A 26,456-nucleotide genomic window follows, 5' to 3' on the forward strand; every position below is an offset into this window, starting at 1 on the left:
TTGGAAACACGAAACAGAAAAATAATAATAATTCTTACAGAATCCTCTCCGCTTTGCGTTTGGTCTTTAATGTTTTAATTATCAAAAATACAGCAATCTACAACTTTTTAATTTAATGCGGTATTTTTGCAGTTAGTGTGTCTTCCAATGTGAGCAATACAAAAGCTTCGAAAGTAAAAGCGCTTTATCTATGCTTCTGGGGGCGGAAATGACTTTATTTCCCGTTAACAGCAGCGGAGATGAGAAAGGAGAAAAATCGGACAGGGGACGGTCTACGCCCAAGAGCCGCCGGTGCGCTCGGGAGCTGCCGGGAGTCCTCTGTTCTTGTCTCGTGGCCGTGGTTGGGGACGCCGATATTCTGCGGGTGATGAGAGGAGAGGGACTGAAGGCAGATAGCTGGTCGACGTCGAGAGAAGAAAATTAAGATTTGGCAGACAGACAGGGAGGTGCGAGAGAAGAGGGAGCGGACATAAGAGTAGCAGAAAACGAGACGAGATGTCAGAGAGAGGGGTGGCACAAACCGAGGGAGAGGTGTTTAGGAGAGGGGTGGCACAAACCAAGGGAGAGGTGACAAAGAGATGGGTGACAGAAGAGAGAGTTGTAGCAGATTTAGGGCTAGAAGAATCTGACATTGATAAAGAAAAGCATTTAATCAAATTGAAGAATGAGTCGGAGACCACGCAGTGGAAGGTGGGCTTTAACTTGCTGACTGTGGCTGTCCTGGAGGTGGGCAAAGCCCTGTGGGACCGCGAGTGCCCCCTGGAGGACAGGGCTCAGCTCTGGGAGACGCTGCAGCAGTGGGTTTTGAACCAGCTTCTGACCAGGGAGCAGCCTTCAGAAGAGGACTGCACCTGGCTCAAGGAGGAGCTGGACCCCGGGGAGCAGGACCCCTCAGCGCAGGACCACCTGTGGTGTGAGCTCAGCTCCCTCTTCAGGGCCCTGAAGGACCTGCTGACCAGCACCGCCACCCTGTCCAACCTGGCCCCGTCCTGGAAAGGGCCCCGGCTGCTGCCCCTGCTTAGACCAGGGCTGCGTTGGGCCAGCTACACCTCCTTCACGGCCCAGGAGCGCGAGGACCACAGGCGGCTGTACCAACTCCTGGGTGAAGTGTCTGAGAAGCTCTCTGCCAGGGCCCTGGGGGACCTCTCCACCCTGACGAATGAGCTGAAGCAGCTGACAGACCAGTGCCATGAGCAGACCACTGAGGTGGAGGATAGGGCCAGGTGGACACTGGCCCGGAAGAGACCAGACCTGAGGAGGGACGAGACAAGGTTACACATTCCACCTGAAGGAGACCGGCTGCTGCCAACAAGGACGTCAGAATCAGGTCTGGAACCCTCTTCCCTTGGGCTACTTGGGGTTTCTGTTAAATGAACACTTTAAAATGATGACTTAAAAATCAGCAAATCATTGACAAAGCCAAAACGTTTAAAGGCCTGATTTAGGTTTTGGCAGAGGGAACAAACGTGCCGGATATCCCTTCAGCTGTATCACAATCCCATTAAACACATGGACATCGTAATATGGCGGACGGGATAACCACGTACACGCAGACCAGCAATCCTGCATGCATCCATTTCCACAATGTCCAGCAGACAGGGGTCAGTAAATACCACCCACAACCGGTGAATCATTTTCTGCATCAGAGCACATGTAAACGCTCTTCCGGCCCCAAAGCATTAGGGTAAAGCCCAGAGCCTGGCTTGATAAAGAGAAGCTACCTCGCCTACAATGATATTTGGATTCCCTAGTGCTTTTCTGTAGTGGGCTTGACAGTCATGCAAACCAACCACAGTTCTCCTTGTTATTGGATCTTGCATACCACAGAGCATGCCTTGTGCTGTTAGGTGTATTGTTTACCATTCAGTTGGTTTACCACCCAGCTACAGCATACCACTGGTTGTTTTTATTGGCACTTCTTTGCAATATTTTGATTTCTTAGCTCCCGTAGGCTTCCCTTCTTTTCCTTTCTTAGCACCTCCCTGAAGAATGGACCAAGTACACATGTTTTTCCTCACCTTTTTGCAACACACAATTTTTAAACCCTCTTTTTGCTTCTTCCCCGTCAGCTATGCTATGTTATGTGAAATTGTCCAGCGTGACTAGTTATCCCTGAGGCTATCCAGGCTCTGGAGAACGCGTGTTGGTGAAAGACTGAATGTGTTGGATGTCAGCCCCAATGAGTTAGTCGAAGAGCCAGGTCTTCAGCTTCTTGTGGATTTCAAGAAGTGAGCTGGAGGCCCTGATGTTCTGAGGGAGGTTGTTCCAGGCCGTGGGTGTGATCTAGGCGAATTCTAGACCTTTGATTCTGCTTTTGCGGATGGGGGGTGTGTGTGTGCGTGTGTGTGTGTGTGAGTGAGAGTGAGGCTGAGGGTCAGTGTCTGGGGGGTTGGTGGAAGTGAAGGTGATAGTTCAGGTATGTTGGACTGATGTGAAGTGCGTTGGATGTGTGCGTGAGGAGTTTGAATTGGCAGCAATTGTGTATGGGGAGCTAGTGGAGCTCTCTGAAATATAATGAGTTGTGGGTGCATTGTGGGAGGTCAGTGATGAGTCTGTGGCGTTCTGGATGGTCCGAAGTTGGTGGAGGAGATGGTTGGAATCCCAGCATATAGTGAGTTGCTCTAGTCTAGTCTGCCTGTGATGAGGGCTTGCATGAAAGTGCGTCTGGTGTTCCAGGGTAGCCATTTGACAGTTTTGCAGAGCATGCATAAGCAGGAGGAGCTAACCACGTTGACTTGTGCTACCAGATTGAGCTTGTCTATCAGAATGATTCTCAGGTTTTTAGTGCCATTGGTTGGGGTGGGTGTGGTCTAAGCTCTGATGGCCACTAGGTGGAGTCCCTTCTTGTCCGAGTTGAGTTTCAGGCAGTTAGATCGCATGCAGCCTGCTACATTGATCATGCAGTTTGAGAAGTGGGTTCTGTGGTGGTGGGCTTGTCAGTTAGAGAAAGAATGCGCTCAGTGTAATCAGCGTAGGATATGATGGAGATGCCTTGTGACCCGATGATGTTAGCAAATGTGTCATGTAGATGTTGAATAGGGTTGAGATAAGTGATGAACCCTGGGGGACTTCGCAGATCAAATTCCAGGGTTCCAATGCATTGGATGGTAGTCTGGCTTGCAATGTTTTCCCTGTGAGGAAGGAGCTTATCCAGTTGAAGGTGGTACCAAAATGCCTCTGTTGTGCAGTCTTTTGACCAGTGTGTGGGGGGAGACTGCATGGAAGGTGGCAGAGAGGTCAAGTAGGATAAGGGCTGTGGTTTCTCCATGGTCCAGTTTTGTGCGGATGTCGTCCGTGGCTGCGAAGAGTGCTGTTTCTGTGCTGTGATTGCTCCGTAAACCTAATTGGCTGTGGTCTTGTAGGTTGTGGCATACGAAGTTGTTGGTGAGTTGTTTGTTGATGGCCTTCTTCATCACTTTGGCTGGATATGGGAGCAGAGAAATGGGTCAGAAATTGCTCATCTTGCTGGGGTCGGCCAATGTATTTTTAGAAGAGTGCTGACTGCTGCATGTTTCCAGTCTTCTGGCAAGGTGAGGGATTTGATGGAGGTATTGAAGATGTGGGTGACGATGTTGCTGATTGGCCTCCCATCTTGTAGATGTAGTGGGCCGTGGATCTGAGGGGGCCCTGAGTGTAGCGTTTTCATGATCGCTGTGGCGTCTTCTTCAGAGAGTGTTTTCCACTCAGCCAGGTCTTGGTTGGTAGTGGACAGGTTGGCAATGAATTCATTGGGGCCTGATTTGTTGTTTGAGGCTGTGGTAGAATTTTTCTATTTTGCTGTGGAAGAAATTAGATTACTCGTCGCAGAGTTCCTTTAAATTTGTTATGGTGTTGCACAGCTGCGGGGGTGGTGATTTCTTTAACGATCAAGAAGTCTTGCAGCTGTTGGTGCTCATCTCTATACTTTCAGTTAGAGCTCTTCTTTCGGCGTCTCTCAGGAGTTCGTTCAGCACCATGGTTGAAGCTTCATTATCTTTCTAGTTGTTTGCAGTGGTGGTTAGATTCCCGGAGGTTGACCCTGTACCAACCTCTTTGTTTGTTGCTTTTAGTGGGTGTGCTGGAGTCTGCACAGTTCTTGAATCATTTGTTAAAGTTGGTGATTTCCTTGTGGGTGTTGGGTTTGTCCAATTTGAGGGTGTTGAGCCAGTCTGCCTCTTTTCCTTTGCTCCAGTTGTGGCTTGGTAAGTTGGTGCTGGTGGTGCGTTGACTCGTGATGTGGTGATTTGGAAGCGTATGATGGAGTAGCCCGTCCATGTGAGCTGAGGTGGAGTTGTAGGTAACCCTTTTGCTGGTGGCGAACATTGGGCCCAGAGTATGTCCTGTGTTTTGTTTGGGGTCTGTGACGACCTGGGTGAGTCCATAGTTGTTTGGGGGGGAGGGTGGTGGCTGTCAAACAGAGATCTATATGGTACTCAAGGTTTAAATTGAGGTCACAGAGTAGTATGAAGTCCGTGTAGTTTCTTTGGAGTTGATGATGAAGGCAGCGATGTAGTCTGTAATGAGGTTGCTGAAGTTTGTTTATGGTTCGAGTGGTCGATATGCAAGGGTGCCTTTCAGAGGGAAGCTGATGTTTGTAGACAGAAATACGTGTTCCATAAAGTGGGTGCCAATGTCTGTGGAAGTGGCACATTTGATGGTGTCCTTGTGGATGGTTGTGAGTCTTCCTCCTAGCTTGTGAAGGTGGTCCTGATGTGTGATCTTGTAACTTGCGGGGACGGCCTGTAGGAAAGTACCCTCTTTTTGACATGTTTACCACCATTTTCTGCCTGATGTCAGTGTGTTTGATTGTGCTCACTGGGATCCTGCTAACCAGGACCCCAGTGATTATGCTTTCTCTCCTCTAAGTTTCATTGCATACTGGTAACCCAGGATTTCATCCAAAAATGGCATACTGGTGCCCCCTTATAAGTCCCTAGTATATGGTACCTAGGTACCCAGGGTATTGGGGTTCCTGGGGATCCCCTTGGGATACAGCATTTCTTTTGCCACCATAGGGAGTCCATGCAAAGGCTTTTGCCGGACTGCCATTGCAGCCTGTGTGAAAAGGTGCATGCACCCTTTCACTGCCATTTACACTGCACCAGGTCACTTAGAAGTCACCCCTATAGCAGGGCCTTCAGCCCTGAGGGCAGGGTGCAGAGTACCTGTGTGTGAGGGCACCTCTGCACTAGCAGAGGTGCCCCCATGACACCCAGGACCATTTCCCCCAACTTCGTGAGTGCGGGGCCGCATAATCAAGTCTGCACCAGTTCAGGGACCCCAAGTCACTGCTTTGGGGCGAAACTGGACAAAGGAACTGAGAGTGACCACTCCTCTGTCCATCACCACCCCAGGGTGATGCTCAGAACCCCTCTAGAGGGTCCCTGGGTTTTACCATCTTGTATTCCAAGATGGCAGGACACTCTGGGAGAATCTTTGTGGCCAGTGGCAGCAGGTGACGTCAGAGCCATCCCCTGATATGTGCTTACCTGTTAGCTGACCAATCCCCCTTTCAGGGCTATTTAGGGTCTCTCTCCTGGGTGGTTCTTCAGATTCAGGTTGCAAGACTCCAGCAGGAATCCTCTGCATCCTTTACTTCACCTTCTTTCAGAAGAAACTGTATCTGGACCCTCCAGGAACTCTACAAGTGCCAGTCGTGCTTCCTCAGAGGACAGCCTGTCTTCAGCCTGCACAAGAAGAACACAGGAATCTCCATTCGAGATAAGAAGTCACTCCCCTGCTTCAGCAGGCACCTCTCTGCAACAACAACCGGTTGTGTGGGACCCCTCTCCTGATGAGCTGCATGGATCCTGCATCACGGGTGGTGGACTGAAGTGGTCCCAATGGTTCTGACGTCCAACTGTCCAACTTTGGTGGAGGTAAGAGGTTGCCTCCTAACGCAAGACAATACACCCATGTACCACATGTTTTGCAATTGCCAAGGCTTTTTGGCATCCTTCCACAAAGTTCTTCATGCACCGCGCAGCTCTAGCCCCCAGCACTCCTTTCTGTGACGCACATTGGTTCTCCGTGGCGTGGGACCCTTTGTTGCAGTGCCGCATGGGCCTCCTTTTGCACCTTCTTTGTCCCTGTGCTGTGGGACTCCTGTGCGTGTTGCCTGGTTTTCTGAGGGCTCTCTAAGATGCTGAGAGCCCACTCTGACTCCCCCTCCTGGGTAGAGTCCATCAGGTCCCTCCTGGTCCCGGGCAGCTCCACATTGCACAGACCGCGAGCTTTGCGTGTGCCAAGGCTTGTTGGCGGAATCCAGCAGTGTAACCCAGACTGCAATCATGCATCAGACGTGGGACATCATCTGCACCATCCATGAACCAGCATCCATCTTCTTGAGTGCAGTACTGACTGTTGTCCTTCACCGGTGGTTCTTCTATTGGACCTTCATCGGGGTTAGCAGGGGCTCCTGTTCTCCCTGGACTCTTCAGTGCTTCTTGGACTTGGTCCCCTTCTTCCACAGGTCTTCAGGTCCAGCAATCCATTGTTGGTGTCTTGCAGTCTCTTCTGATTCTTGCAATATCTTCTTTCTCGCATTCTTGTGTGTTCTAGGAAAGTAACTGTGATTTACTCCTGCTTTCATGGGCTCTGTGGTGGGTTCTATTACTAACCTTTGGTGTTTTCTAACACTCCCAGCGCCCCTCTACACACTACACTTGTCTAGGTGGGGAACCAACATTGACACTCCAGTTTCTTAGTATATGGTTTGTGTTCCCCCAGGCATGTTTCTAACTATTGTGATTTTCACTATTCACACGGTTTTCTAACTGTTGTACAGCTATTTCTGCATAATGGTGAATGTAGTTTATGTATTACTTACCTCCTAGGGGAGTATAGTCTCTATGGTATTTTTGGTATTCGTGTCACCATGTGTGAGTACTGTGTGACTACAGTAGTAATGTATGAGCTTTGCATGTCTCCTAATTAGGCCTTGGCTGCTCATTCACACTACCCTAGAGAGCCTGGCTTCTAGACACTGTCTACATTTCACTAATAAGGGATAACTGGACCCATAGCGATGTTGGGTGCCGATGCTGGCCATGGCCATGGCGATGTTAGGTGCCGATTCCATGATGAAGAGGAGGGCTGGCACGCTGTTGCTGAGGAGATCTCAGATCTTGTTGCGTATTTGCTGAGCAAGCGGGTGTTGAGAAGCATGCATGCGAGTGAGTGTTGAATTGTTGGTATGTTGTGAGTCATTTGTCAAGTGGGTGGCAAAGGTGTTGGTGCACAGGGGACATGTGGGGGTGTGTTGCTGCCGGTGAAGCGGCAGTGGGTGAGTGTAAAGGGTTCTGTATGGTATGCGGCATGGTGTGTGGTGTGGCAGCAGTGGGTAGAACGATGGCCTAGGTCGAGCAAGCCTAGGATCCCTGTGGTGTAGCAGTGGGAGCTGATCGGACCAGGTTTGTAGTACTGGGTGCGGTCCAAGCACCGACAGGTTCAGATGAGCTTTGCTTTGGTGTGCCAATAGCATGGTCACACAGCTTCCGCCATTAAATTGGTTTTGGGGGGGGAGAGAATGTGGGTGATTAGCCGGGCTTCTAAAAGTGGGAAGAAGAGGCGAGAAGGCCACGCGGGAAGTCAGTAAGGAGTTAGGAGAGGCTGGAGAAGGAAAAGCGCAGGAGGGTGTAGAGAGGCTGAGGGATCTTGAAGGGGGAGAAAGAGATGGAAGAGGAAAACAGCAGAAAAGAGGCTGAAAAGAAAAAAAGGCACAAACGAGAAAGGCACACAAAAGGGAAAAAGTCACAAAGAAAAACTGCAAGAAGTGGAGAGAGACCAAAGGGAGACAGGGGCACTAAAACAAGAAGGGCGCAAAAGTGGAGAAAAGTGGTAAAAGAAAGCCGAAAGCAAAAAAGATGCAAAAGAGAGAGAGGCCCTAAAGACAGCAGGGCACGAAGAGAGAGCAGAAAACATGCACAAGAGTGAGTGTGGAAGAGAGAGAGAAAGAGTGAGTGCAGTAGAGAGGAGAGAGAAGGCTGCAGAGAGGGTGAGGCAGAAGCAGCGAGGCACAAGTCCGGGTTCTCCCATCCTTGGTTTAGCATGCTTTGTTGCTGCCTGTCCCCCATTTATCCTCACCCGCTCCCTCGAAAAGTTATTTCAGGGTGCCTGAGGGACCCGTTAATCCGTGACAGGCTTTGTTCCGGATCTGGCATTTGTGGGATAGAGCCGGGAATTATCGGGGAAGCACAGTAATTGCCGGGAGTGATTGGACACCACCCCTTAGGCCTCAGATCATCCCATCTTTTTTCAGTACCGCTCAAGGCCAGCCAGTCTCACTTGTCAGACTGATTACCCTGACCCGAGAAAATAGCCAAAATACTGCTAATTATGTTTTTTGGGGGAGAAATAGGAAAAGAATGCTGTACATAAAAGTGTCTGCATTTTTTCCTAAACATGGTAACTACAAAAAGTTTGGCGTGCTACAGTCACCATCTTCCCAGCTTTCAGGAGCATGGAAAGTTGAAACCAAAAAACAATTTTCGTTACAACAGTTTTGCCATTTTTCATAGTTTTCATCTGTACAAAAGGATTATACCATTCTGTCTGCCAGACAATTCTAGTCATGGGGCTGTATAGGGCTTGTAGTTGTTCCAAGAACCTGAGGTACCCAGAGCCAAAAAGTGAGCTGCGCCTAACAATGGTTTTTCATTGTGTACCTGTAGGAGGCTGGCCTGGCTTGTATTGGGTACCAAAGGTACTTACACTTTGTGCCAGGTCCAGTTATCCCTTATTAGTAGAATAGAGGTGTTTCTAGAAGCCTAGGCTGATAGAAGATAGCTATGGTAAAGCAGCTTAGGCTGAACTAGGAGACTTGCAAAGCTCCTACTATACATCATGTGCACAATATCACAAGAAAACACAATACACAGAGTTACTAAAAATAAAGGTACTTTATTTTTATGACAATATGCCACAAGTATATCAGTGAATACCCTCAGTAAGAAGGTAAGTAATATACACAAGTTATATGTACACAAACCAAAAATAGGTAAGTAAGAGTCAGAAAAGTAATGCAAACAGTGTAGAAGTACAATAGGTGAACATAGGTGAACATAGGTCTAGGGGCAACACAAACCATATAATCCAAAAGTGGAATGCGAATCACGAATGGACCCCAGACCTATGGGAGCTTTCAGAGGGTTGCTGGGACTGTAAGAAAACAGTCAGGGTGTCCAAGATACCCCAACCCAAGACCCTGAAAAGTAGGAGTAAAGTACACCTACTACCCCAAAAGAGCACCTCTTGTTTAATGCAGTCTCTGACATGGTCAGGCTGCCTATAAATTTTACTTTTGACAGGCAGGCTGTCTCCAGTGTCAATTGTGTGTTCACACCAGGATGTTGTACCTGGTACAATTGAAAAGAGGTCTGAAAATTGGCCTAGGAGATTGATCCAGTTGTCTTTCTGTTCTGCAGTCAGACAATCTGCTAAAACTACTCCCTCCACTAAGGCATCTGCTTCAATGTAGGAGAAGAGATCAGGGAGAGGGTCGCTCTCTTCTTCCTGTCCCTCATCTGTTGCCATGAGCAGGGTGACATCAGCCCTGTCATAGTAGGGTTTCAGGCGGTTGACATGAATCACCCTAAGGGGACTCCTGGCAGTGCCCAGGTCTACCAAATAGGTAACCTCACCCTTCTTCTCAACAATTAGATGGGGTCCACTCCATTTGTCTTGGAGTGCTCTTGGGGCCACAGGCTCCAATACCCACACCTTCTGTCCTGGTTGGTACTGGATCAGAACAGCCTTCTGGTCATGCCATTGCTTTTGCAGCTCCCGGCTGGCCTGAAGGTTTTTACTGGCCTTTTACATGTACTCAGCCATTTTGGATCTTAGGCCAAGTACATAATCCACTATGTCCTGTTTAGGAGCTTTTAAAGGTTGTTCCCAACCCTCCTTCACAAGAGTGAGTGGACCTCTTACAGGGTGCCCAAAGAGGAGTTCAAAGGGGCTGAAGCCCACTCCTTTCTGGGGTACCTCCCTGTAAGCAAAAAAGAGGCAGGGTATCAGGACATCCCATCTCCTCCTGAGTTTTTCAGGGAGTCCCATTATCATTCCTTTGAGAGTTTTATTAAACCTCTCAACCAGTCTATTTGTCTGTGGATGGTACGGGGTGGTGAACTTGTAGGTACCACCACACTCCTTCCACATTGCTTTTAAGTATGCAGACATGAAGTTGCTACCGCTGTCTGAAACTACCTCTTTAGGAAAACCCACCCTGGAAAAGATTCCCAGGAGGGCCTTTGCCACTGCAGGGGCTGTAGGGGTCCTTAAAGGTATGGCTTTAGGATATCTTGTGGCATGGTCTACAACCACCAAGATAAATCTATTGCCTGAAGCAGTAGGAGGGTCAAGGGGGCCAACTATGTCAACCCCTACCCTTTCAAAGGGCACCCCAACCACTGGCAGTGGAATTAGAAGGGCCTTTGGAGTGCCACCAGTCTTGCCACTGGCTTGGTAGGTCACACAAGACTTGCAAAAATCTTTGGTGTCCTCTGACATACGAGGCCAGTGAAACAAGGGAACACGTCTTTCCCAAGTTTTTATCTGGCCCAAATGCCCAGCCAAAGGAATGTCATGTGCTAGAGTTAGAAGAAACTCTCTGTACTGCAGGGGAATGACCAATACCCTGGCTGCTCCAGGGTTTGGGTCCCTTGCCTCTATGTACAAGAGGCTATCTTCCCAGTATACTCTATGGCTGTCACTGACATCCCCATTTTGCTGTTTGACAGCTTGCTGTCTGAGACCCTCTAATGTGGGACAGGTTTGCTGTGCCACACTCAGCTCTTCCCTGGCAGGCCCCCCTCCACCCAAAAGCTCAGCAGTGTCTGCTGCCAGCTCCTCTGGTATAGTTTCTGCACAAGGAGGACATTCCTCTTCCTCAGAAGGGGAATCATCTGTAGAGGGAGGGATAGTGGGTAGGGATTTACCCTTGCTACCCCTAGCTTTAGGGAACACTTGGTCCATTGTTCCAGGATCCAAGTTACCCTGTCCTTTTTGCTTTTTTGCCTGAGCCCTGGTTAAAGAAAAAATATGCCCAGGAAAGCCCAGCATTGCTGCATGAGCCTCCAACTCCACTTCTGTCCAAGCTGATGTCTCCAAATCATTCCCTAGTAGACAGTCTACAAGTAAATCTGAGGCAACCACAAGTTTCTTTGGACCAGTAACCCCCCCCCCCCACAGTTGAGATTCACAACAGCCATGAGGTGGCTCAGAGTGTTGTTATGAGCGTCTGTCACTTGGTACTGCTGACCAAGTAGGTGTTGTTCAGGGTGGCCCAGTTTTTCTATCACCATAGTTACACTGGCTCCTGTGTCCCTGTAGGCCTGAACCTCAACACCATTTATTAGGGGAAGTTGCTTGTACTTATCCATATTAAGGGGACAAGCAACCAAGGTGGCCAAATCAGTGGCACCTTCAGAGACTAAAATAGCCTCTGTGGTCTCCTTAACAAGACCAACCCCAACTACATTGCCAATAGTGAGCCCAGCTACACCCTTGGATTGGCTATTAGTAGTAGATTTCCCACCACCACTGCTATTACTAGGGGCACTCGAATTTGCCGCAGGGGTTGTGGTGGTGGGAGGTTTGGTGTTTTTCTTTGGACAACTAGAATCAGTTGCACAATGGGCTTTGACTTTACACAAATAACACCAAGGCTTTTTAGGTTGATTATTGGAAGAGGATTTGGACCCACCACCCCTAGAGGATTTTTGTGGGCCTGATGAAGACTCAATGTTTACTTTTGTCCTCACCCTTGTCAGAAGATTTACCATCCTTCTTCTTGCCATCCTTTTGCCCCCCTGTATGAACCTTTCTGTTCACCCTTGTTCTGACCCACTTGTCTGCCTTCTTTCCCAATTCTTGGGGAGAGGTCAGATCCGAGTCCACTAGGTATTGGTGCAACAAGTCAGACACACAGATGTGCAGAATATGATCTCTCAGAATAAGATTGTACAGGCTTTCATAGTCAGATACCTTACTGCCATGTAGCCACCCCTCCAAGGCCTTCACTGAACAGTCCACAAAATCTGTCCAGTCTTGAGAAGACTCTTTTCTGGTGTCTCCGAACTTAATCCTGTATTGTTCAGTGGTTAAGACAAATCCGTCCAAGAGTGCATCTTTCAAAACTGTGTAGTTGTTGGCTTCACTTTCTCTAACAGTAAGGAGCATATCCCTACCCTTTCCATTGAAAGATAGCCACAAAATAGCAGCCCACTGCCTTTGAGGGACCAACTGTACCATACAGGCCCTCTCAGGTGCAGCAAACCACTTATTAATGTCATCCCCCTCCTTGTAAGGGGGGACTATCTTGTGCAGATTCCTGGAATCATGCTCTCTAACAGGATTGCTATCAGGTATACTGCTGCTGCCACCATGGGGTCCTAACCCCAACCTCTGACTTTCCTTCTCAATGTTAGGGATTCCCTATCTAAGACCAGCTGTTGCTGTTTAAGCTTCAGTCTGGTCTCTTCAACCCTCCACTTTTTAGGTTCCCTTTCTAACAAGTTATCCTCGGGGTAGGTGGGTTAAGAATGTTTTGACACAGATGACAAATTGGAAACTTCAGAGGGGGACCTGTCCCGCACTGTCTGGACACTGGTAACCTGGCCTCTAGGGATAAAGGATACCATACTGTTATGGGAACCCTCATCACTACCAGCATCACTAGGTGCCTTGCTAGGGGGCAGGCCCTGATCAGAACCCTCCCCACCCTTCTCAGGGAACTCTACTGAGTCAGACTGGGAAGTTTCCACATTTTTTAACCTCTCATTTGATGGGCCAGACTGGTTCTGGTCATCCACAACAAGCATGTTAAAAAGAAACTCTTTTGTAGGGTTCTTTCCTATAACTGAACCTCTATCTAGGCAGAGACTCCTTAAACTTTTGTAGTTCAAAATGTCATAAGTAGCATTGACAGTTTTGAGAGTGGAATCTACAACAGACATGATAGTAAAAGGTTTAGGGATAGGGAGAAGAGAGAAAAAGTTTTAGAACTTTTGAAAGCATAGGGGAAAAAAAACTTTTTCTAACTTTTAGAAAACGTTTAGAAGTTTTAAGAAACTTTTCAGAACTTTGTAAAACGTTTTAGGATAGAAAAGCAAACTTTTTGGGTTAAGTGTTCATATACTGAACTGTTTGGTATATGATTCTCTTATGAAAAGTACAAAATGACAAGTGGTAAAGCAGTTGCAAGTACTTATCCCACCGCTGCACCACCAATGTAGGAGGCTGGCCTGGCTTGTTGTGGGTATCAAAGGTAGTTACACCTTGTGCCAGGTCCAGCTGTCCCTTATTAGTAGAATAGAGGTGTTTCTAGCAGTTTAGGCTGATAGAAGGTAACTTTGGCAAAGCAGCTTAGGCTGAACTAGGAGACATGCAAAGCTCCTACTATACCACTTATATCAAATGCACAATATCACAAGAAAACACACAGAGTTACTAAAAATAAAGGTACTTTATTTTTTTGACAATATGCCACAAGTATCTCAGTGAGTACCCTCAATAAGATGGTAAGTAATATACACAAGTTATATGTACACAAACCAAAAATAGGTAAGTAAGAGTCAGAAAAGTAATGCAAACAGTGTAGAATTACAATAGGTTGCAATAGGTGAACATAGGTCTAGGGGCAACACAAACCATATACTCCAAAAGTGGAATGCGAATCACGAATGGACGCCAGACCTGTGGGAGCTTGTAGAGGGTCGCTGGGACTGTAAGAAAACAGTCAGGGTGTCCAAGATACCCCACCCCCAGACCCTGAAAAGAAGGAGTAAAGTACACCTACTACCCAAAAGAGCACAATAGTCGTGATAGGGGGATTCGGCAAGAACAACAAACACCAGCAGTGCACTGAAAACAGATTCCTGGACCTGAGGACCTGCAAAGCAAGGGGACCAAGTCCAATAGTCGCGACAGTGTCCGGGGGGGCAGGAGCCCAGAAAACCCCGGATTAAGGTGCAAGGAAGCTGCCTCCGAATGGAAGAAGCTTGGAGTTCTGCAAGAAAGAAGAGGACTAGGAACTTCGCCTTTGGATGGAAGATGTCCCACGTCGTGATGAAGCTTGCAGAGGTGTTCCCATGCATAAATACCGCAAATAAGCCTTGCTAGCTGCAAGGGACGTGGTAGAGGTTTTTGGGTGCTGCTGAGGACCAGGAAGGACCAGGATGTCGCCCCTTGGAGTAGGAGACAGAGGGGGCGCTCAGCAACTCAGAGAGCCCTCACAGAAGCAGGCAGCACCCGCAGAAGTACCTGAACAGGCACTTGGAAGATTTGGGAACCGGAGTCCATGCAGAGTTACAAAAGAGAGTCCCACGACGTCGGAGGCCAACTCAGCGGGTTGAGCACTGCAGGACGGAGTGCTGGGGACCCAGGCTAGGCTGTGCACGAAGGAAATCCTGGAAGAGTGCAAAGGAGCCGGAGCAGCTGCATATCACGCAGTACACAGGTTTGCAGTCTAGCGTGGGGAGGCAAGGACTTACCTCCACCAAACTTGGACTGAAGGATCACTGGACTGTGGGAGTCACTTGGATAGAGTTCCTGTGTTCCAGCGATCATGCTCGTCAGGATGGGAGGGGACCCAGAGGATCGGTGATGCAGTCTTTTGGTGCCTGCATTAGCAGGGGGAAGATTCCGTCGACCCACAGGAGATTTCTTCTGTGCTTCTGGTGCAGGGTGAAGGCAGGCGACCCCCAGAGCATGCACCACCAGGAAACAGTTGAAAAAGCTGGCAGGATTAGGCGCTACAATGTTTCAGGTAGTTGTCTTGCTACTTTGTTGCGGTTTTGCAGGCGTCCTGGAGCAGTCAGCGGTCGATCCTTGGTAGAAGTCGAAGAGGAAGATGCAGAGGAACTCTGGTGAGCTCTTGCATTCATTATCTGAAGAATTCCCCAAAGCAGAGACCCTAAATAGCCAGAAAAGGAGGTTTGGCTACCAAGAAAGAAGGATTGGCTACCAAGAAAGGTAAGAGCCTATCAGAGGGGGTCTCTGACGTCACCTGCTGGCACTGGCCACTCAGAGCAGTCCAGTGTGCCCCCAACACCTCTGTTTCCAAGATGGCAGAGGTCTGGGACACACTGGAGGAGCTCTGGGCACCTCCCCTGGGAGGTACTGGTCAGAGGAGTGGTCACCCCCCTTTCCTTTGTCCAGTTTCTCGCCAGAGCAGGGCTGGAGGATCCCTGAACCGGTGTAGACTGGCTTATTTCTCACACACCACCTGTGCCCATCAAAGCATTTCCAGAGGCTGGGGAAGGCTACTCCTCCCCAGCCCTTCACACCTGTTTCCAAAGGGAGAGGGTGTAACACCCTCTCTCAGAGGAAATCCTTTGTTCTGCCTTCCTGGGCCAGGGCTGCCTGGACCCCAGGAGGGCAGAAACCTGTCTGAGGGGTTGGCAGCAGCCGCAGCTGCAGTGGAAACCCCGGAAAGGCAGTTTGGCAGTACCCGGGTTCTGTGCTAGAGACCCGGGGGATCATGGAATTGTCCCCCCAATACCAGGATGGTATTGGGGGGACAATTCCATGATCTTAGACATGTTACATGGCCATGTTTGGAGTTACCATTGTGACACTATACATAGGTAGTGACCTATGTATAGTGCACGCATGTAATGCTGTCCCCGCACTCACAAAGTCCGGGGAATTTGCCCTGATCGATGTGGGGGCACCTTCGCTAGTGCCAGGGTGACCACAGAGTAAGTTACTTGGCACCCAACCTTCACTAAGTGAAGGTTAGACATATAGGTGATTTATAAGTTACTTATGTACAGTGAAAAATGGCTGTGAAATAACGTGGACGTTATTTCACTCAGGCTGCAGTGGCAGGCATGTGTAAGAATTGTCTGAGTTCCCTATGGGTGGCAAAAGAAATGCTGCAGCCCATAGGGATCTCCTGGAACCCCAATACCCTGGGTACCTCAGTACCATACACAAGGGAATTATATGGGTGTACCAGTGTGCCAATGAGAATTGGTAAATTTAGTCACTAGCCTGTAGTGACAAATTTGGAAAGCAGAGAGAGCATAAACACTGAGGTTCTGGTTAGCAGAGCCTCAGTGATACAGTTGATCACTGGGGTCCTCCCTGGCAGGATCACAGTGACACAAAGGCTAAAACAACATACATACAGTAAAATATGGGGGTAACATGCGAGGCAAGATGGTACTTTCCTACAGTACCGACCATACAGCAGTTCATATTGTAAAATAAGATTGGAAAATGGGTATGAAGGAAAGCTCTGCGTTTCTGAAATGGACACCAGAATCTGAGTTTAGGAGCAGTGATTGCCAGGACATCTTTAAATTCGTGGGCACCCACACTAGCATTTGTTTCAGAGGGCATTTTTCAAAATGTCTTTTGTCTTATACACCGGCTTATAATTGAAGGCACAAATGCAGATAAATCCAATAGGTAAAACAAATGTCCTACTATTCTGTGTTCCTACATGTCTCCCATTAAAATGGTACCTCAATTGTGTGGGTAGGCATAGTGTCTGCAGTATAAAAGTACCCCAAATCCAACATGAACACTTAAGAGTTTTCACGAAAAGCATTTTTTTGAAATGTGTGTTGATGAGGATTTTAAGTCCTAGCTTATCCAGTACCTATGGAAGCCTAGAAAACCTGCAGATTTTTTAAAACTAGACAGCCAGGGAATCAGGTTAGGTACACTTGCACAGCTCTGACCATATTATCTTACCAAGAAGCCCTTGCAAACCTCAAACTGTGACTAAAAATAAATATTTTCCTCAACTTTGTATAATGGAAAATTCTAGACTCTGCACAGAGTCATGAATGTCCTGCCACCCAGAGTTCTGGCAAGTAATCCAATAAAAATGGTACCTCACTTGTGTGGATAGGCCTAGTGACTGAAACAGGAAAGAGCCCAAAACACAACATGGACATGCACATTTTTCCAAGGAAACTGCCCCTTTCTTTTCAGTGTGGGTAGTTGTGGATGTTCGGCCTTAGCTCAGCTGGCACTTAGAAAAACCTAGCAAATATGCAGATTTAGAAAAACTGGACTCCTGGGGAGTCCAGATTGGGGTGACTTGCTTGGCAGTCACTCAGATTTCTGACTCAGAAGCACCTGCAAAACTCAAACTTTGGGTGAAAACACACATTTTCCTTACATTTCTGTGATGGAAAGTTCTGAAATATGTGAGGAGGTACACCTTTCCTACCACCCAGCATTCCCTCAAGTGTTGTGATAAAAATGTTACCTCACTTGTTTGGGTAGGACTAGTGCCCTTTAAAGGAAAGGGCTCAAAATGCAACATCAATACATCAAATTTTTTCACAGAAACCTGACCCTTTTGTTTTGCAATGTGGGAGCTGTGGATTTTGGACCCTAGCTCAGCCAGTACCTAGGTAAGCCTAGCAAACCTGCATATTTTTTTAAACTAGACACTTGGGGAAATCCAGGGTGGGATGACGTGTGGTTCTCACCATGTTTTTGTACCCAGAAACTTGTGCAAACCTCAAACTTAGGGAAAACCACACATTTTCCTTACATTTGTGTGGTGGAAAGTTCTCTAATCTGCAGCATTTAAATTTCCTACCAGCTAGCCTTCCCTCAAGTGTCCTGAAATAAATGGTACCTCACTTGTGTGACTGGGCCTACTGCCTGCTACAGGCATGGATCAAACCAAGGTCAATGGGAGTTTCCCTTGATGGACGCTGCTTGCCAAAACTTCACACATTTTCCAAGACTTATACTTTGGTCAGTTCAGCTGCTGTCTTGAAAGTTTCAGGGGGATCCGTCAAGCAGGGGCTGAGAAACAGGCGGATCTCAAAATGTGTTTTCCTTATTTATTTTTCCATAGAGTTTTTAGACACCTCTGCAGCCTAAACTGCAGAACGGAATTACATCAACTTTGGCAGGAACCTAGGTCCTGTTCCGCAGATTACGCTTTTTGTGGTTTGGTGTAAATCTGTTAAGTAGTTTCTGAGATATTAGAGTTTTAAAAATATAGATATCTAGGGATGCAGATCATCTGCAGTTTAGGATCCATGAATCTGGGGGAAAAGCAAGACCCTGATTGGTTGGCCGCAACTTGACAGAAAAGTTGCGTCCGCCATTTTGTTTCTCGCTTTGGCTGAAGAGTGGGAAAAGAAGAGTGCAAAAACACATAAGAGGTCAGGATACGGCTATCCTGACCCCATAGGACACATAAAGTGGTCCCTCGTGGGCAAAACATTGCTCAATTATATATTTTTTTCATCCGATCCATGGATCTGCGGACCTGCAAATCCACTGGTCGATCTGCGGTTCCAGAAACATTTTGTTTTAAAAATCCACCCACTCCATCCAAACACATGCACCTAGTGGGTTTGGGTGCATGCAGGAGGGGTGGCCGCCGGGCCTGGCCATAGGAATATTATCTATGTACTGCACTTAACAAGATCACCTGCCACCATTACAGTCAAGCATTGGCAAAGCCAATAGGTTTTTTGCCTTGGTCAGTGTTTTGTTTAGCCATGTTGTACCTCAGTGTGGCTGCTGTACAGAATGGCAGAAGGTAAAAGAAAAAATATGCCACGTCATAGCGCTTTTTTCCTTTATTTCAGTCATGCTGAATACCAACCACCAGAAGACATGGACACAACTGATAGCTCTTGTGTAGTATAGATGTTGGCTTTTCGAATGCTTCCTTTTGGTCTTACTGACACCAGAGCTATAATCTTCTTGAGTGAGGTTGTCTAGTGCCAGCTTATCCCAGGCTATGCAGTGACCAGTAATGGTTTTGTAGCAATGTAATTTTAGTCCTAGTATTTTTACTTTATTTTCACTGGGGAGACTTACCAATACTTACCCGTAAAAGTGGATCCAGTATCCATAGTTGAAGCTCCTTGTCTTCATTGTGTCTGGGACATGTAAGAAGGATGCCTGCATGAGTATGTGATATGTGTGGGTCACCGATGGACATTTGGAAGGTAGAGTCCATGTGGACCATGTGTGCGTGCTGCAAAAATGTGTGGTCTCTGCGGGGTAATCTATCTATGTTCTTCTCGGACATACCATTACTTGCTTGTCTACCAGAGAGATGCACACCTGGTTCTTTACCTGTATGTGTTTTTCTTTGTATTATCTGTGTATGTGGGTGCCTAGTATATGGGGGTGAGTTTTCAGGACATCTCTTTTTTTGTGAGTGAAAACCTATTTTCTGTATTCTGGCTCACTTCTCACTGGAACAGTTGCCATGTGAGTCTGAGTCCAAGACAAAATACAGGTAGAGGACTAATCTCAGAATCCTCCAAATGTTGTCAGAAACATAGTCAGGATGCTTCTGGTGAGTGGTGGAGACCAAGAACATTTGATAGTTTTAGACCCTCTTGTTGCTTAGGCGTCCCGCCACAGCCACCAGAATGGTACAAGTGCTTAAGCCCTAGAGCAGTACTGTATTCTTTATTATTTGGAGGCCCAGGATGCCTGCACACCAGTGTAGGACAAAAACTACTGGACCAGAAGTTAAACCTCAGTTTAACAACCAATCTCCCTCCACTCTGGGTCTAGGTCTGAGGAGACTGCAAGAAGCCAAGTTGTTGTGACGGGTCTTGAGCAAAAGTATAGTCTGCACAAGGACAAGCTAAGTAAAAGATCCACATGAAAGATGTCCCCAGCATTGTCCAGCAGTCATGAAGTCCACACAGTAGCCACAAGAAAGAAAATACAGAGAATGAACAACTTGCACCATCCTCAACCGATCTCGTACTTGCTGGGTGTTGGATGGAAATGTCCCCTGCATGGGGAAATAGCATATTTCCCTGCTCTGAGTGACCTGCTGCTACTGAATCTGGTATCCTGACTTTTAGCATTGGCATTACACTAATATAACATGTGCACAGAGGACCTGGAAGGGTGTACTAAGCTTGCCCTCATAGTGGGCGGAGGACTACTGTCCTGACCAGGGTTTAGCATATAAAATGGTGGTGGCAGTGTACCTCAGCATGACCAGACAATTTTATCTGTGTCAGTGAGAGTGATGCCTTCTGTCCCCTCATGTGTACAGTTCCACTGTCATTTGAAACCCATAATATTGCACTGATATCCCACCTTGATGTCAAGCGCACGTACATGTTGTGTGTGTAAACATATGCATAGTAATAGATCATTCTGTCACTGAGCCTAAAGTATCGAAGTCAGTGGGATCCATTTTGGGTAGCCCTGGTTTTGCTTGGCAGAAGATGGATGTTGAAGACAGGTTCTCAAGACAGTGGAACTGCCTGCCTGCACATGTGACTGGAAAGCCAGACTGAAATGAGGAGGATTGAGATAGGGCTACCTTTAGATACCCCATGACGTCTTTGGGCCTTATTTAGAGTCTGACAGAAGGGTTACTCTGTCACAAATGTGACAGCTATCCTATCCACCTTATTAAAAGTGCCAGGATATCCATCACATTTGTGACAGAGGAAGCCCATTGTAGACAAGGGCTTTTGATTAGTTCACCCTGAACTTTGGTTGGTGGTAGGCGTAGAGGCGTAGAGGCGTGGAACTGCATTTAGGTTGTTCAAGGTGAGGAAGTTGTCAGGTCCGGGTTGCACTTTTGCCTGCCCCTGATAATTGCTTCAGGATGACTCATGACAGCCAGGAGCAGAAGCCTAATCCTTCATTGTTTCCATGCCATGGGTGCTCCAGCAGGGAGATGGCCCCTGTGCTATCCGTTGTGGGAAGCATCACTAAACACAAAGGCTGTGTCTGTAGAGAGGCCTGAGAAGGACACTTGAAAGAGAACCACTCCAAACTGGTTCTGACGTTTGACACAGTGAACCCACATCCCCTGCCTGGAAAATGTTGAAGAATCAAAGCAACCTCATTTTGTTCCAGTTCTAAGTTCTTCTTGACTCAGGAAGGGAGTGCTCCGCAGAGTACTGGAAGGACTGCTGGGTGACCCAGGCTGGGGACTATTTCACAGCCAGTCTCCCAGGTCTGAGGTGACATAACCTGAAGTTTGTACTTGCTGAGGGAGCAGAGGGTCTGCTTTGTACCTGGAAACCTGCATATCTGTTAAGTGAGTAAAGGAGTGTGGTCGCCCCAGCAGGAGTAGAGAATGGCCAAGAGGAGAATTCCAGCATGTTCCTAGTGCGTGGAATGCCCAGGAAAAGTGACCTGCCTGAGAGAGCGCCCCAGGGTCAACTCTTCCTGCAAATGGTGTAACGCTATGGGCTGTGATATGGTGATGCTGCCACAGACAGTGTTGGGTGCTGTGCCGCTGGTGATGGAAAGCCAGTGAGCTTAAGTAGGTTGCAGCTGCTGGGAGCCCATGCCTTCAGATGCATCAACCCAACTATCCTGTTGTGAGGTTTGTCTACATTGACCCAGAAGAGGGCCACTGTAGGAAATGTATGTCAGTTTGTTTTTGCCTTTCTCACTGGGATCCTGCTAGCCAGGACCCCAGTGCTCGTAGTTTGTGGCCTGAATGTGTATACCTGTGTAGTGACTAACTGTGTCACTGAGGCTCTGCTAACTAGAACCTTGGTATTTTGCCAAGAAAACAACTCTGCATCCTCCAGCACAACGTGGGACATCTTCTGCACAAAGGAGAAATTCCTACGACCTTTCGTTGTTGCAGAATCTTCAGCTTCTTCCATCCGGAGGCAGACATTTTGCACCTTCATCTGGGGTTTAGTGGGCTCCTGCCCCTCCTGGACACTTTAGCGACTCTTGGACTTGGTCCCCTTCCTTTGCAGGTCTTCAGGTTCAGGAATCCGTCTTCAGTGCTTTGCAGTATGTTGTGGTCCTTGCAAAATCCTTTATCACGACTTTAGTGTGTTTCTGGGGAAATAGTAGTACTTTACTCCTGCTTTCCAGAGTCTTGGGGTGGGGTATCTTGGACACCCTTAGTGTTTTCTTACACTCCCAGCGACCCTCTACACACTACACTAGCCTAGGGGTCCATTTGTTTTTCACATTCCACTTTCTTAGTATATGGTTCGTGTTGCCCCCAGGCCTATTGCATCCTATTGTATTCTACAGTGTTTGCACTACTTTCTGACTGTTTTACTTACCTGATTTGGTTTGTTGTGTATATTTTGTGTATTTTACTTACCTCCTAAGGGAATATATCCTCTGAGATATTTTTGGCACATTGTCACTAAATTAAAGTACCTTTATTTTGAGTAACTATGAGTATTGTCTTTCTTATGACATAGTACCTATATGATATAAGTGACATTGCATGAGCTCAGAGAACTGCATTGTGTTAATGTGACTGTGATAACATGAGACTAACTCTGCCCAAAACCACAACTGGGGTAAGATCAATGTGAATGCACATTTAAACCAGTGAGGAGCATTATCTACGTCTTAGCTTAATTCATTCCTCAGCTAGTGATTGCTTGAGGACCGTGCTGCATACGTCATCCATGCCAGAATTGAGCTTTGAATAAAGGAGGCAGTAGCAGCTGGTGATCCCTGAAAGTGGTGGAACAACCCATGGTGAAACCATCCTAATATGTTAAGACCTTTCACTGCAACATAGATATTGCCAAACATTTTTCTGACTATAATTTCAAATATTTTCTTCAATAAACTCAAAAACTCAATTTTCCGACCTTCAGATGAAACTGGTGAACAATCAGGAGTATGTAAAAATCTTGCCTCCCACTTCTCCTTATGTAATGCTTGAGATCTCATTGTAATGCGAGCACCAAAATCGACCAAAAAATTCAACACTGTCTCCTACTCGAATATCAATATATGGATTCCCACATTCACCCGGGTCTCCTTCTATTGACATTAATAACCATGTCACGTAAACCTTCCTCCAATTTCCCATCACTAATATGAGTATTTCCATCAACTGCCCTAGTGACTTTTGTTGAAAAGTTCCCTTTGAAACTTTGACACACCTTTGTGAAATGCCCCGTTTATTACACATCCTGCATATCACATTTCTCGCTGGTCATATTTTCCCACTTTTCTGTGAATGGTATTTCCACATCTGAAGCAAATATTCAGTTGAGAAAAAATGGTTTAGATTTAATTGGCTTATCATTTGAATCGTCCCGTTGTTTATCATGAGATCCTTTACCTGCTCGTACATGCTCATTAGATTTATCATCTAACTCCTGTACTAAAATCTGGGATAGTTCTATACTTTTGGCTGTCTTAATAGTGTCTTCCAAAGACAGGTTCCCCATTGACAACAACTTTTGATGTATACATTTGCCTTTTCAATGACTAAAGAACGGGTCACTCACTAATTGATCAGCAAGGTTACCAAACTGACAGTTAGCCACTAATTGTCTAAGAAAGTGCTGAGTCCTCTTACGAAATTTGTGTCTCAAAATATCCATTCTTTGATGAACATCAAATCTATTTTATAGTTTTTTGACGGTCCCTTGGTATGCATCCAGTTAGTCTTCGTCTCCTAACAGTAAATCTGGAAGATGCATGAAACGGTTTCTCTGTTCAAAACGAATGAAGTAGACAATATTTTCTCCTCTCAGGTCTAAAACGTAAGGCTCCTAAATATGTTTTAAATGCATCAAACCATTTTTTCCATCGAATAGAAGGATTAACCAATGTCTGAAGGAAATTGGGTGGTGGACTTATAAATCGCATAGCTTGTAAGGTTTCCAAACAATATCAAAATACCAGGGGCTGCTGCTGTCAAGAAGGGCTGGTGGGGCAGCGCGCCTTGCTCCCCTCCCCACCCAATCTAGGCACTTTTCTCATGCTTTTACTCAGCCTGAGAGAAGCACAGGGATAGGCCTGAGCAGGCTGAAATGCCGGTCAGGGAGGAAGTGGGACACTGCGCTTGGTCTACCCGGCTGTGAAATACAGCTCCGGTGGAGAGTTCTAAGTTCGCATGTCAGTTTGGCCAGCCTCAGACAACCGGCCAAACTGACATGCGCACTTAGGGTGCACCGACTACTCCTCTTCCCTGATGATGCGGAGGATGCTGGCCGAGCTGCAACGTGGACTCAGCGGAAAAATAAAATGATAATTCATTATAATTATTTTTTTTTGCTGCTTTTTGGCAGTGGGGTGACGCTCCTCCTCCATAGCCCCTGAAAAATACACTTGTCTTTTATAGTACTATGGTAAGACTTGTATGTTCACAAATCTTGAAACTTATATGTGTGCATCACTGTGATACACCACGGACATATTATCTAAACATTACCTGGATTCAAAGTGCATGATACACAGTGAAGTATCCTGCCACATAAGAACAGATATAGGCGCTCATTACAACCCTGGCGGTCGGTTTTAAAGCGGCGGTAATACCGCAAACAGGCCGGCGGAAAAATAAAGGGATTACGACCGTGGTGGAAATCGCCAACATAGACAGCCACTTTAACACTCTGACCGCCACAGCGATAGAAACAAACACTGCGGCGGTAACCGCCAACAGACAGGAAGACAAAGTACCACCCACTGTATTTCAAGATGCCTATCCGCTACCTTTTCCAGGGCGGAACCAACGCTATCAAAAGCACGGCGGAAACAGTACACATAAGCGAAATCACTCACCTCTCGACACCCAACGAGGAACCAGGACGCCATGGAGCCCGAACTTCAGGTGTTACCTATATTGGTTTACCTCCTCTTCTACCAGGAGTATGAACGGCGGCGGCAGCAACTACGGTGAGTACTGCACCTACAACACAGGGGAGGAGGGGAGGAAAGAGAGTGACACAAACACGCAACACCCCCACCCTCACCCTCACACACAACAACATACACACAAATACACGCATCAACATTACATATACATCCCCCACCCCCTGGAAGAACGCAAGGACAAAAGGAAATGATTGTAACGATTGTAATCATGAAAAATCCATTAGTCAAAAGTCAAAATTCTGTATATACAAATATGTACACCAACTACACAAGTCCGGATAGTGTACCAATCATTGTCCGTGGACCACTGGGCCCAAAATGCTTGGGTGAAGCCCACACATGATACCTGACTGGAAACAGAGATAACACTGCTGGGGCATCAGATAGAAAATACACAGGCACCTCAGGGGGAGCGGGGGGGGGGCACCTCAGCCGGATGAACGCACGACGCCTCTGCTGCACGAGGGGGCTCCATGCCCACTGCTGTATCCTGGGGTGTGCAAAGCCACAGTTTCTCAAGTCTCTCCAGTGGGTGGTTTGCCCACTGCTCTATCCTGGGGAGTGCAAAGCCACAGCCTCTCAAGTCTCTCCAGTGGGTGGTTTGCCCACTGCTTTATCCTGGGGAGTGCAAAGCCACAGTCTCTCAAGTGGATAACAGTCTCCACTGGTTCTGGAGGGGACCTGGTGCCCAGAGTGCTTCATCCTGCCAAGGACTGAGGTAGTGGATGTGATACTCCACTGGTTCTGGAGGGGACCTGGTGCCCAGAGTGCTTCATCCTGCCAAGGACTGAGGTAGTGGATGTGATACTCCACTGGTTCTTGAGGGGGCCTGGTACCCAGAGTGCTTCATCCTGCCAAGGACTGAGGAAGTGGATGTGATACTTCGCTGGTTTTGGAGGGGGCATGGTGCCCAGAGTGCTCCACGTGCAGTATGGCCCGTACAATTCCCTCACCTGGGTGTGCGTGCCACGAGATTGGCGAGGTTCAGGTAGCATGATATGCCATGGAGGCAGCGACATACCCCACACTGCTGCGGCTTCGCCTTCCACCTGCAGGTGCAAACAGTGATGGAAGTCATGCCTTATGGAAGCTGCCCAGGGTCCAGGAACTCTCCTCCAGCCTCAGACGACTGTCCACTGGGGATTGCAGCCATGTCAGCGGTGGTGCCAATGTCTGAGGATGCTGTGGGCCAGTGGCGGTGCTTGCGGCGGTGTCTGTGGTGCACAGTGCTTGCAGCAGTGTCTGTGGCGGCGGTGCTGGCGGCGGTGCATGGGTCAGCACCTGCTGAGGGACAAAGAGGGACGTCTCCTGCAGCCTTGGACAGCTGCACACTGGGGAAGAGGCTGAGGACTGTCGCTGAGGCTGTAGACGTGCCGTTGGCGGTACAGGTGGCAGTGCAGGTGGCTGTTGTGGTGGCGGGGCAGCTAGCGGTGTTCGTGGACAGAAGGTGTGACACTGGTCCCTCAGTCGGTGCCACCATGCCCTCTCCTGACCTGCTCTTCTGCTTTTGGCCTTCCTCACCTTTGATGGTGCCGCAGTTGTCTTGCCACTATCCCCTTTTGTTTTTGCTGAGCCCTTGGTGGCTGGTAGTTTCAGCTTCTCCCTCTGGGATGTGGGCACCTTTTTCACCTTGGCAGGTGGCGGAATGTCCGTGTCACGTGGCACATTGGCAGCCCTGATGGGTGGCGCACTCGATGACCCCGCAGTTGCTGGCACCATTGTGCCTGGGGATGTGGTGGCTGAGGTGCTGGGCTGGGACCTGGAAAGCCAGGCCCTAGGGGAAGAAGGGGGGGAGGTGTAGGGAAGAGGTCAATGTTAGCCAGGAAGAGTTTTTTACACACACTGGGATGGGAAGATGGAGGGGATTTGGGAGTGGAGGTACAGGTAATGGTTGT

At 47.8% G+C, this 26,456-nt stretch overlaps 1 protein-coding gene across 2 annotated transcripts in view; it reads left to right on the forward strand.

Moving 5' to 3' along the window:
- Positions 1-218: 218 nt before the first annotated feature.
- Positions 219-26,456, forward strand: part of LOC138303583 (uncharacterized) — a 115,536-nt gene continuing 89,298 nt past the window's right edge. The window contains exon 1 of one of the 2 annotated variants that reach the window (XM_069242848.1): positions 219-1,327. In XM_069242848.1, the coding sequence (XP_069098949.1) occupies positions 496-1,327 (832 nt within the window). In that variant the 5' untranslated portion in view covers positions 219-495. The remainder of the gene's footprint in view (positions 1,328-26,456) is intronic. The other variant, XM_069242847.1, reaches the window with a different exon arrangement.

The sequence above is a fragment of the Pleurodeles waltl genome, chromosome 7, assembly GCF_031143425.1.
Source record: "Pleurodeles waltl isolate 20211129_DDA chromosome 7, aPleWal1.hap1.20221129, whole genome shotgun sequence".
Classification (NCBI taxonomy): domain Eukaryota; kingdom Metazoa; phylum Chordata; class Amphibia; order Caudata; family Salamandridae; genus Pleurodeles; species Pleurodeles waltl.